Consider the following 12,721-nt stretch of genomic DNA (forward strand, 5'->3'; position numbering starts at 1 on the left):
TTGGTTCATAAACTTTAATATATGTTTCAAGATTTATTTGGCCATCCAACAACACACATAGCAAGGAATACCCATGAAGCTTTTTATCACTAAAGAAAATTAAAATTTGAATTTTTATTAAAAGCCCATAAACACAATCATGATTCTTGAATGAGAAACAAAATAAAGAAAACTCCTTTATACATTTATTCTCAATCCCACCAAAAAATAAAAAACGACATTCTGATTTCAATGACATCTATGTCTACAAATATAAAGCAATTTTAAACAAAACCCAAATGGGCACGTATCAAAAGCAACTGAAAACCCAAGTAAATCCACAACCCAGAAACAAAAACAACAGCAGCAACAAGTCCTTCAATCAAAATAAGTTCTAACATTTAGATTTCTAACAATGTCTAACCCAACATGCAAAAAGCCCAAATCTATAACATAAATTCAGCAAAAGAGGAACGGAGAATTCTTACCTAGCATGCGAGATGAAGAACGGATCACCCATGGAGACTGACAGAACAGGGTAGCTGATTTCGGTGTAAAAGTGACTAATTTTGAAAATTTAGAGTGACTGAGTTTGAGAGCACGGAGAGTGAGAGTGTGGAGTGTTTGAGTGCAAATAGGTTTTATGCAGTCAAAACCGTGTTTCTGAAACTCGGTTTAAGAAGGTTTAAAAAAAAAAAACGTTAAATAGAAATCGAGTTTTAAAAACTCGATATCTACGTGGATTATTTGTCCACGTCATAATAGGAAAAACCCCAAAAACGAGTTTTTAAAACTCGAGTTTCAGTTTGATCTCGAGTTTTAGAAACTCAAGATGCTAGTTTCACATTATCTTTCAGAACCGGGTAACTAATAAAATTGTTAGAAAATTATTGTTATTTATAAAGGGTGTTCCTCAATAGAGATGGTTCTATTTACACTTGGGCCTTAAAAAAGTATCGGGCCGGACATGGCCAAGTTGATGAAAGGCCCAAGCCGGCCTCTGAAGCCCACTGATCCGAGTTGGAAATTTGAGTCCTGAAAGAGCAAAGAGCAAAAAAGAGAGAGAAAAATGGAGGAGCAAGAGCAGGAAGAGGGAGTCATTATGGTGGAGCTGGAGAGGTTTCTGAAGTGGGCAGCAGACCTTGGAATTTCAGACTCTACCAATGATGATTTTGATACACACACTGACACTCGTTCTTGTGGCTGTTTGGGCCATTCTCTGTCCCTCTCTTATTTTCCTCAAGCAGGAGGTCGAGGTTTGGGTGCTTCGCGTGATCTTAGAAAGGGTGAACTCATTCTCAGAGTTCCCAAATCTGCTTTCATGACCAAAGATACCCTTTTCAACAAACTCTCTCTTCCTCTCCAAAAACTCAACTCTCACGCTTCTTCTCTCTCCTCCACCCAGGTAGGACAGAATTTCATTTCCATTCATTCAAACACAATATTGCTTACTTTTATTTATTTGATGGAATTGAATTCTTCCTATTTCTGATACAGATATTCACTGTCTGTTTATTACACGAACTGGGTAAAGGAAAGAGTTCATGGTGGCACCCTTATCTCATCCACATGCCTCGCTCTTATGATCTTTTATCAACATTTTGTGAATTCCACGTGAAAGCTCTGCAAGTTCTGTTTTTTACTCTCCCATATTTTAAAAATCTTCACAAACTTATTGTGTTTATATTACATTCATGTTAACTTCAATGATTAAAATGGTTGGTTGGTTGGTTGCTAGGTTGATGATGCTATCTGGGCTGCTGAAAAGGCCATATCAAAGGCTAAATCCGAGTGGCAACAAGCTAATCAACTCATGGAACTACTTCAGCTTAAGCCTCATTTTCTAACTTTTAAGGCATGGCTTTGGGCTGCTGCAACTGTGAGAATACTTGCCCCCTTCTGTTTCTAATCATATAAATGAAATGCATACTCAAATTAGTTGCCCCATTTGATGATATCTTCATTCTGGTTTTTGACTCATTGAGCATTGTCTGAAAATTTATATGTATAATAGATATATTGACAAATCTAGTTTATGGTTAAACATCCACTGCTCATTTTTTCTTTTTCTTTTTGATAATTATTTACAACAATGAGGGAGGAGGGATTTGAACCCTGATGTCTCCCTTGGAAACACCAGGAGGTGCCAGTTGAACTACAAGGCTCTTGGCAACATCCAAGAGCTGCAAAATCTACTGCTCTTTGTACAATAGTATACCAGCAAGATGCTCTTGGGCTATGTTTACCAATTTAATAGTCTCTATCTGTTTATTGATGCACTTTGATTTGGTAGTCCCATCTGTTAATTGGTGCATTCAAGAGGTGTAATCTAATTTGTTACTTTTGGGACTTATTTACATTATATACTTCTACTTTGCCCTTGTTTTTAATTTGTTAGTAATCTGAATCTTTTGTATCTGTTTCTGTTCAAAGATATCCTCACGGACGTTGCATATACCATGGGATGAAGCTGGATGTTTATGTCCTGTGGGAGACTTATTTAATTATGCTGCACCAGGAGAGGAGACATTGGATTCTGAAGATGTAGACAGTCGGATGTGTTTCTCATCCTTTCAGGTCGCTTCTTTGTCAAATGGGGACTGTACACATAAGTCGGATGTGGTGCAATTCGATCCTCATTTTCAGAGGTTAATTGATGGTGGGTTCGAGGAGGATGTTGCTGCATATTGCTTCTATGCTCGGCAAGATTATAAAAAAGGAGAGCAGGTATTGCAAGCTTTGCATAATTCAACATTAAGTTTGGGTTTCATAGTAGTTATTGGCTGATCAATATTTCATATGATTTCATGACTTCTTATATTTGCTTTAATGCTTCTAGCTTCATTTTTCTATATCTTAAAACCTAAAATTTTGAAGGGACTTTCATGTTTTTTTTAAAAAGAGAACCCATTATAAAGTTTGCTTAGGAGGCGCAAACCAAGTATACAAGTTGTTTACAAGAGAAGCCACCATAGAGTATTAATTAAGAATTAACAATGCAACATATGAAAAGTTCTAGAATATAATGCTCCACACCTTTAAAATGACTTCTGTTTGCTCTCCAGTCTCCTCTCAAAACTCCAAAACAAGCACATAAAAGTAACTCTCCAAACTTGCAATGTGAGTCATGTAATTTCCAAATCTACCATGCTAGCTAGAGTGAACATCAGAAACACATTGTGGCAAAACCCCACCCTGAACCAGGGCAGAAAGTATCAGAGCTCCCTAGCCACTAATCCAATAGAAGATGGTTCAGTGACTTATAATTAAATGTCTACATTCAAAATCAATTAACAGAAAGTACTTCATTTTTTTCTAGATTACTCATAAAAAATGAGCTTTTTTTTTGGATTATTAGTAGTTAGGCTCTTCTTAGCATAGGAATGAGAGTCAGAATTGATGTGAAGAAAGCAACTGTTATAGAAGCCTTTTTATTTATTTATGTTTGTAGAGATAAAAAGATAAAAGAACTTGTAGAAGTCTTTAAAAAAAAAAAAAAGACAATACTTGAAGCAATTGTTGCTTTTCATATACTACACCTCTTTACAAAATAGTTATGTATTCCCATGCATTGCATGGGGTTGCAACTAATTACTCTAATAGGTGTCATAGGTTGTGACCCCAACATATATTCCTTTAGAAATAACATTGACATAATTTAATTGAATAAGACTTGAGGGGTGGGGGTAGGTGATTCGTGTTGTTTTGGCTTCTCATCAATGTCTAAAAAATTGAACCTTTAAAGGAGTTGGAAAATTGAGAGAGTCCAGCATAAGAGTTCCATAAAATCCCCTAAACCCTTAATATAAAACTGCTAATTCGTGCGACATTAGTGTGAACAGCGACTTATATAGTAAAGTGCAACTTCTTTCCCTTGTGGTGAAAATAACTGGACCACAGCGAGAAGACATGGATAAATAGATTTTCTTTTACTCTTTTGTTCAAAATTCCAGGTACTTTAAGTAGCATTTTTGCCAAACCACTGGATGTTCTAATTGATAGTGATTACTCATAATACAATTGGACCTTCTTCATGTCAAGAACCTCTTCAGTTGTATCATTAGGCTTCTTTGGTAATTGGTCACTTCAATCTTTGGCTTTTGATGCTCTATATATTTTGTATATAGTATTTTATCAAAAGAGGAGAACTCAAATGATAGAGCCTACTAAAGAATTACAATATGAGATCTAAAAGATCGTGAAATCAGCTATAGAATTACAAGGTACCCCACCAATCGAAGTACAATATTCAAGCAAAGAATACAAAAATCTAGATTTAGTCTGAAAACCAATCTCTTTACTCTTTCAAAGGTTTGATTTTCCCCTCTCCAAATGGTCCGCATAACAAAATGAGTATGCCCGACCATTCAACCTTTTCCAAGTAGCATAGACATCACCTTCTATGGCATCACTCAGTTGATCCCATATGTAGAAAATAAAGAGGGCCACATCTGTTAAGCAAACGAGCAATGTAGCAACAAATGATCCTGAAAGTCACAGCGATACTTACAGATACAACACCAATTGTCCATGACCACATTGCATTAAATAATATTATCCACTGTCAGAATTTCACCTAATGCCACAGTTGACACACCTTCCGTCCCCCACTCCCCACACCCCCCCCCCCCCCAAAAAAAAAAAAAAGGCCTACACTAGAATACAACAAATCCATTAGGCAACCTACTACCTCCAGTTCCCAATCATGAAAAGCCTGTATGAGGCTTAGATTCCAATAACATAGTCATTCTCCCCTCTTGAATTCAGTATAACAAATACAGATGCATCTTCAGTTTCTACAATCAGATGTAAGTTAGTTAGGGTATAAATCTTTTAATGCACGTCCTCCACACATCATGTCAAAAATGGATTCTTTTACCACCCTCTATAGCAAAAGGAATATTGGCAGAAAATTTCAAAAAAACCTGTTAAATCAAATTTCAAAGCTTGGTTCAAGGAAGTCAACTTTATCACTCTCAAACCACCTAATTTTATAGGGAAACACACCATGTTTAAATCTACCAAATGGAATTTAACAAAATATTCCTTTGGATCATCTTCATTCCATTTGCTATGTGTAGGTTTAGTAGACAAGGAAAGAAAATAGGTTGGAAGGCTAGATAGACTATTAATTAAAGTAAGATGACCGCCCTTCAACAGATATAACTTTTTCAAACCAGTCAACAGTTTCTCCATCCTCTTTAATATCGTAGTCAATGCTAGAGTATGAAAGCATATGCAAAGAGGTCAGGAGTAATCCCACCTTACAACAGTAATGTCCACAACCCCTATTGGGACCAATTTACTCTTATGCAAGTTGATGTTCAGCCCTGAAATTGCTTCAAAACATAGAAATGTAGGTTAAATATTCAAGCCTCGATGGAGCAAAACAGTTATTACTGGATGGCTGGTCCGTGTTTTGTCCCATCAAGGTAACGGTAAACTCAAAAAGTTGGTTGTATTCAATCCTAGCCACACTATGGCCCCGGTTCCAACAACCTTTCCCCTTTTGTTCAGATGGGCTGCACTCTATCGCTTTGGCCAATCATAGAGTGTAACACTTTACTCCTAATCTGCAATTCCACAGCTAAAATGACGTCGTTAGCTCTAGCAGAACCAATTCCATAGCTCCCAATCCAAAATGCTCTAACATTTGAGATGGATCATTTCTACTCCCTCGAATTGTTTTTGATATATTTTGAGAAATACTCTTATCGTCTGTGACTAAACAAAATTCTATTTTGGCAAGATCAAAATGAAGAAGCCCTTGTATAAAATAGAACTTAACAAATGGGAGTCCATGAATTGCTGCAAAAATAAGGGTCCATGAATTGCTGCAAAAATAAGAGTCCATTCATCTCTTTAATGAATGAGAAATGATAAAAACTTGATTTTGTCCAGAGCATAGGTTTTACATACAGATCTTACAATTAATTTAGTAAATATTGTTTTTCGTTTACAATTAATTTCTTAGTTTAAAATTGTGACCAAAAACCAACACAGGTTATTGGGCTTTTATTTGGACATGTTACCAAATGAATTTCTAAAAACGAGGTGACCTTATAAAAGCGGTGATTCCTTAGGCCTAGGGAGGTTTACAATTGACTTACATTTTTTACCTTTATTTGGTGCATGAGGAGATATGGAACTGAGATGGTACTTTATTCTCTCCAGGTTCTTTTATGCTATGGGACATACACAAATTTAGAGCTGCTTGAACATTATGGGTTTATTCTAAATGAAAATCCAAATGACAAAGTGTTTATTCCCTTGGAACCTGAAATTTATTCTTCCAGTTCATGGCCAAAGGAGTCCCTATATATTCATCAAAATGGAAAGCCATCTTTCTCCTTGTTGTCTGCTTTGCGATTATGCGCAACCCCACCAAAGAAGCGGAGATCTCTAGGACACCTTGCTTATTCAGGCTCTCAACTCTCAGTAGACAATGAGATACTTGTCATGAAGTGGACAGCAAAGAAATGCAATACCATTTTGAAGAACTTGCCAACATCAATTGAAGAAGACAGTTTGCTACTAAGTGCTATCAATGAGATCCAAGATCTCGATACTCTTTTGGAGCTTGGCAAGGAGTTATCCACTTCTAGAGACGAGATTCAGGCATTCATAAAAGCCAATAATTTGCAAAATGTAGAAACTGGTAGTAACTTACTTTTGTCCAGGAAAACAAGAAGGTCTATGGATAGATGGAATTTGGCTATCCAGTGGAGACTCAGATACAAGAAAATACTTCTGGATTGTATTTCTTATTGCAGTGAAATCATTGATTCTCTCTCGCCGAAAAATATTTCTACCTTGAGAATTGAACAAGGCTGAGTTTGATGCTCTCTCTCTCTCTCTCTCTCTCTGGATATCAATGAACTTTAATGGCTTGGAAGAGTAACCATAATATGCCCAGATGCATCTTCTACTTTAATAACTGATTGGTTGTGAAAAACTACTGAAATCTAACTAAAATTCTTCAAACCACAAGCCCTGGTGGCGGTGAAACAGGCGAGTGTGAGAATCACCTCTAATCACAATACGACCACAGGCTTGGCATACTGGAACTCATGGAAATACACGCCATAAGTGGTATGGTATGGTTGGGGTCCTTAGTCACTGCAGATGAGAGAGTACACTTGATATCACTCTAATTAATGATTTTATTTAAAAAATGAAAAAGAAAAAAGAGGACACAACTTGTGTCACACAAGAGGCCCAACCGCAAGATTGTGTGCACTATTCCAAGAAAGTATATTATCTTGTTGGAAATTTGATTACATTCACTGCATCACCTTCTAAAATTTATCATCTGCATCAAGCAAGCTTTGGGTGTCTCAGAAATCAGGCAATACGAAAAATATTTGGGTTTGCCCTCTTTGGTAGGACGGATGAAAAAAGCTAGCTTTAATTTCATTAAAGAGAAGGTGTGGAGGAAGTTTCAAGGTTGGAAGGAAAAACTTTTGTCTCAAGCTGTGAGGGAAATCTTGATTAAAGTCGTAGTTCAAGCTATTCCTATATACACAATGAGTTGTTTCAAACTTCCTATAGGTCTATGCAACGAAATTGAGAATCTCATAAGAAAATTTTGGTGGGCCAAAAGGGGGATCGCAGGAAATTCATTGGGTTAAGTGGGAAACACTCTGTCAACCCAAGTCTGAAGGAGGTATGGGCTTAGCTCTCTTTAATAATGTTATACTAGCAAAGCAAGCTTGGCGACTTCTACACAACAAAAATTCCCTCTTCTATTGGGTTTTTAAATCAAGATTCTTTCCCAATTGCTCTTTTATGGAAGCCTTTGAATCTATCTCTAGATCCTATGTTTGGCAAAGCATCTTGCGAGAAACGGGTGAGCTTAAAAGGGGTACTAGGTGCAGTGTATGATGTGGAGATTCTATCAGCGTTTGGTTGGACTCTTGGCTTCCGCCTCTTGATCATCCTCATATTCAATCTCCAGTGGTAGTGGGTTTTGAGGATATGAAGGTGAGTACCCTTATAAATTCAATGACTAGAAGCTAGGATACAGAATTAATTCATGGTTTATTTGCCCCTCAAGAAGCTGAATTGATTGAAACCATCTCTCTTTGCCAACCCATTGTGGAGGACAAGTTGATTTGGCCCTATGTCCTTTCAGGAACTTATTCAAGATAGATATTTTCAAAAATTCTAGTTTGAAATTCTGAAAAATGATGCTCATAATGAAGATGGGAAAAGTATCCTATAACAGAACATCCAAGATTTTGTTACAAAATTACTACAAGATCCATGACTGCTAAGCTCAATTCAAAAAATGACATTTGAGCAGAAGGAATCTCTCATCCACCAGAAATTCATTGGCTCACTAACCGAAATGACTCCCTCCATTTTACACATGGACACCACATAAGCATGTTGTCAGAATGCTCTTAGAATAACAAAATCCTTTAATATGGGAACTTTATCCAAAACAAGATCAAGTACTCTAGAAGCTTACAAACAACAATGGCCAGATGAAGACGACCCTTGGAAAATGCCCAATCCACTTCAAATAGGCCCCCCTTGACCTATATGATGATAATCATGACTTATATGCTGACTTCGATGAAGATTGGTTTCAAGGAAGAGATAGATGAGATTAAGTATGTTCAACACTTAAAAAAATAATAATAATAAAAAGGTCCCAGAAATATCCTAAACGAGCTTCGCTCAGCCTTATCCATGCATGTCAAATGCACTTAATGTTCTCTGTAGCAGCCTTATCCAGCAAAAGCTTTGGCTTAACCAGGCCCATCTCTTCAACCACTTTTCAACCACAAGCAAGGCCCCTACCATCTCATGCATAATCGGACAAAACTGATTGTAAATTATAGCTAAGTTGGTTTGAATTCCATGGCCTACGAATGGCTACTTTGTAACTATGGAAAGGCAAAACTTAGAATCTCTTAAAAATCCTTCCCTCATGTCTAATGTAAAAGCCATGTTTATATAATCTTTTGTTCTAGTTTATGTCTCCAAGTAATGTTCTATGTTTAATTAGTAGTTTACTTTCTTAACCAGCTCTTATAAGTATCTTCTCACATAAATTTCAGATTAAGGAGGAATCTGTAATTGTAGCCCCCCCCAAAGGTGAGAAATTTTCTATGGAAAGAGTGTAAGGAAATTATCCCAGTGAGACAGTTTTTATGGAAATTTTTTATGGAAAGCGTGTAAAGAAGCTATCCCAGTAAAGAAGAATCTGTGTTGGCGTAGAGTTCGTTTCAAAGACAAGTGTGATCACTGCAAGCAATATTCTGAGGATATTACACACTGTTTGGCAGAACATGTATAAACATCACCCTAGAAGAACACGCAAATTTGAACTGAAATAATGACATAATCGTGACTACAAGTTATGACTCCGGTTCATACGTGAGATTGCTTGGTACTTAAAGTGCAAATCACAAAATTAATAAACGAGTTGATTAAACACAAATAAAGTCCCTCTCAACTTGTATTTTCCGGCAAAACCAACAGTAGATAGATTATTATTTTTTGAGAAACCAATAGACAGATGAACAGTAAATTAAAAATGATAATATTGATTTACATCTCTGAGACTAGAAACAACTGACTATGGCAATCACCTCTTCAATTAGAAAAGATTATTACAAAGGCAAGAAACAACTTTAATAACACCGTAACATCTGCTTCTTCTGCCACAATCTTTCCTTTCAAGTAGAGATAGAACAATCTTCCCTTTCAACTTTAATGACACCGTAAAATCTGCATTGCACCGTTACGGTTTTGGCTCAGTGCAGTGCTAAAATGGCCCAAAACTACACTGCACCACAAACACCCCTAGCTAAAAGTCATTCTCTAACACAACTTCGCAAATGCTAGGGTAAAAAAATATTACCAAACAGCAGCAGTGTTATATGGTTCTAACATAAAACTTTCCAATATATAGTATGTATGGGTTGAAACCAATCTTAGGTAGCTAGCTACTGCAAATTTTTAAGAAATCAAACATTGATTTTAAAAAGGGAAAAGAAAAGCGAATAGAATGCAAAAGCAAGAAAAAATTAAGCACGTTAAAAACAATAATTTATAATTTTTGACGTCTCAAAAGTCCATGTTATACACTGGCAAATGAAAAGCATAAAACCATAAATTGTCACATGAATATAAACTTAAAAAAGAAACTAATGATCCATGATTGATGATTAATATAGAGATGGATCAGATATTTGGCTTGGATTCTCAAAAGAGAGAAAAAAAATCGCTCAGTTTGTTCAGCTTCGATCATTTGGGGAAATAATCATCACATCCATCTCCATTTAATCATCTCAAAAGAATTAATCACATACAAATTAACTGTATCCAATGAGCAGTTGTGTAACATTTAGCTACCTATTAGAACAAAAAATTATAAGACTGAGGAGTATTAACACAAGAGAGGATTGAAAAGTACAAGCTACAAGCTCAGGCAAGACATATCCTGAGCAGTGAGCAGGCAAAGCTAAAATGTTTTGAAAAATAACAAGCTAATGGGAAGAGAACAATTTATTCAGCAATAACAAGCAAAATTGTCTTATAAAGACCTCAGACATCCAAGGAAGGAATGAAGCAGCAATAGCTCTCAAGCCTGGCGAAGGCGAAAGCTCTTAGGCGGCCCTGCGAATGTTTTGAGAAACAAGCCTTAGATTTGTCATCATCGGACATTAGAAAACATCGTCCAATATTCATGGCATGTTACAATTCAAATAAACCCATTCCCACCCAACACATGACAAAAACTTACATACAAAACAAAACTACATTACTTTTAACTATAAAAACAAAAGCAGTCTAGTAAATCTAATGTCCATGGCAGTTTAAGAATATCTCATAAATGTAGCCAATCACATAAGGAATACAATAATTCAAAGAGACAACACCCTTTCGCAACTACCAACTGTGACCTCCGAAACGCTTAATTACAAAAATGCAAATGAATAAAATTAATAATGCTTGCCAAAACGATTTAATTATATTATATAAATAAACTTAAAAACAATTTTTTTTAAAAAAAGAAACAAAAAATCAAATTAGTTAAAAAAATGAGATGGATCAGAACTATTGGCTTGGTTTCTCAAAGGAGAGAAACAAAAATCGCTCAGTTTGTTCAGCTTCGATCATTTGGGGAAATAATCATCACTTCCATCAAAATTTTATTTAATCTTTAATTTCCAAAAGAACTAGGAAAAAAAAAATTAAGATTTCTTATCTCACAAGCTACAAATACGATTTCAACTAAAGTGGAACAAGTTATACATAAAAAAAAAACCATACAAGTAAAATGCTTGCAGAGACACAATTTCTGAAGAGATGCACACAAAAAAAAATGTTGTATAAATTGTATTTCTAACAAAATAATTATAAACTAGAGATGGATCAGAACATTTGGCTTGGTTTCTCAAAAGAGAAACAAAAATTCGCTCAGTTTATTCAACTTCGATCATTTGGGGAAATAATCATCACCTCCATCTCTAATATATATAACATCTATTTTCTAAACAGATATTCAGACATTAACATTGAACAAGTAAAAAAAATCAGAATCTCTAAAAAAGAAACAACATAAGACCTCAGACATCCAAGGAAGGAAAAAAGCAGCATTAGCTCTCAAGCCTGGCGAAGGCGAAAGCTCTTAGGCGGCCCTGCGAATGTTTTGAGAAACAAGCCTTAGATTTATCATCATCAGTCCATACTTTCATAGATATTAACTAATTATCAAAACCAATCACAAGCAAAGTCACAATTCAAAGTTATCAACATGTGAAATAGCAATTATTATATGAACAAAGAAAGATGGATCAGAACTGTTGGCTTGGTTTCTCAAAAAAGAGAAACAAAAAAATCGCTCAGTTTATTCAGCTTCGATCATTTGGGGAAATAATCATCACTTCCATCATGTAATCACATATTAATATGATTCAGATCTAAATGAATAGAGAACAAAGAGAAATAGAATTTATCCAGATCTGCTTGTACATAAAAAGAGAGTAGAAAGAGTCTCTTTTTACTGTGTAGATTTGCAGAGACGGACCAACTATTGGCGTCGGCTCATACTCAACGCCCACTGATATGAGCGCCGGTAATCAGTATAACGACGCCGCACTTTCGTTTCAGAGTTACTTAGTTGAAACTTAAAAAACCCTAGAGGCTGAGGCTGAGGCAGAGAAGCAAGAAAGACATTTGAGAGAGGTTTAAGAATATTTTTAGGCTCAGAGAGGCGAAGGGTATTTATATATAGCTAGTTGCTCTTCGTCTTCCATCTTCAAAACCCTAAACCTAAAAACCTCTTCTCTTTTTATTAGGTTTTAGCGATCGACGGGTGCCCTTTTGCCACGTGTACGGCTGTAAGAAAGCTTAAATATAGACATAAATACTATGTAAGAGCATTCTTATCAAACATGTCAAAAAATATAGCATTTAGCATTTCAAAATCCAATTTTATAACATATAACACACCACTTTAGAATACCACCTATATCAAAACTTCTATTTTTTTTTACCATTTCATTTAAATAATGTTTCTTTATTATTTTTTAATAATTTTTTATTTCTCCTCTCTCTCCTTTATTTCTTCTCAGTGAACCCCACTGAATAAAAAAATAATATATGGTTTACCATTGCTGAACAGTGCAGTCTCAAATATGAGATTGCACTGTCCATCAATTGCAAAAATTATACCATTTAGAACATTTGATGGAGCAAGCTTTTGGGTTAAAAATGCTAAAAA

General features: G+C 35.6%; 1 protein-coding gene and 6 non-coding genes across 7 annotated transcripts; 1 reads left to right on the forward strand and 6 right to left on the reverse strand.

Annotated features, from left to right (window-relative positions):
* Positions 1-1,002: 1,002 nt before the first annotated feature.
* Positions 1,003-6,888, forward strand: LOC115976199 (protein SET DOMAIN GROUP 40). The gene is made up of 5 exons (XM_031097348.1): positions 1,003-1,384; positions 1,477-1,608; positions 1,718-1,858; positions 2,413-2,706; positions 6,154-6,888. Exons 1-5 carry the CDS (start codon positions 1,049-1,051, stop codon positions 6,811-6,813), a joined length of 1,563 nt encoding a protein of 520 aa, XP_030953208.1. The 5' UTR covers positions 1,003-1,048; the 3' UTR covers positions 6,814-6,888.
* Positions 6,889-10,171: 3,283 nt separating this feature from the next.
* LOC115978530 lies at positions 10,172-10,268 on the reverse strand. The gene has a single exon (XR_004088799.1). It is a non-coding gene; the product is annotated as a small nucleolar RNA Z103 (small nucleolar RNA).
* Positions 10,269-10,535: 267 nt separating this feature from the next.
* On the reverse strand, positions 10,536-10,657 carry LOC115978493. The gene has a single exon (XR_004088765.1). It is a non-coding gene; the product is annotated as a small nucleolar RNA SNORD14 (small nucleolar RNA).
* Positions 10,658-11,041: 384 nt separating this feature from the next.
* On the reverse strand, positions 11,042-11,140 carry LOC115978428. The gene has a single exon (XR_004088714.1). It is a non-coding gene; the product is annotated as a small nucleolar RNA Z103 (small nucleolar RNA).
* Positions 11,141-11,365: 225 nt separating this feature from the next.
* On the reverse strand, positions 11,366-11,463 carry LOC115978429. The gene has a single exon (XR_004088715.1). It is a non-coding gene; the product is annotated as a small nucleolar RNA Z103 (small nucleolar RNA).
* A 97-nt stretch (positions 11,464-11,560) lies between these two features.
* Positions 11,561-11,682, reverse strand: LOC115978492. The gene has a single exon (XR_004088764.1). It is a non-coding gene; the product is annotated as a small nucleolar RNA SNORD14 (small nucleolar RNA).
* Positions 11,683-11,787: 105 nt separating this feature from the next.
* On the reverse strand, positions 11,788-11,888 carry LOC115978531. The gene has a single exon (XR_004088800.1). It is a non-coding gene; the product is annotated as a small nucleolar RNA Z103 (small nucleolar RNA).
* Positions 11,889-12,721: the final 833 nt, after the last annotated feature.

Source organism: Quercus lobata, chromosome 2 (assembly GCF_001633185.2).
Source record: "Quercus lobata isolate SW786 chromosome 2, ValleyOak3.0 Primary Assembly, whole genome shotgun sequence".
Classification (NCBI taxonomy): domain Eukaryota; kingdom Viridiplantae; phylum Streptophyta; class Magnoliopsida; order Fagales; family Fagaceae; genus Quercus; species Quercus lobata.

Coding starts and splice junctions, on each gene's coding strand:
- LOC115976199 (XM_031097348.1), top strand. CDS start 1,049: ATGGAGGAGCAAGAGCAGGAAGAGGGAGTCATTATGGTGGAGCTGGAG. Junction 1,385..1,476: donor CTTCTCTCTCCTCCACCCAG/GTAGGACAGAAT, acceptor TTTCTGATACAG/ATATTCACTGTCTGTTTATT. Junction 1,859..2,412: donor GGCTTTGGGCTGCTGCAACT/GTGAGAATACTT, acceptor TTCTGTTCAAAG/ATATCCTCACGGACGTTGCA.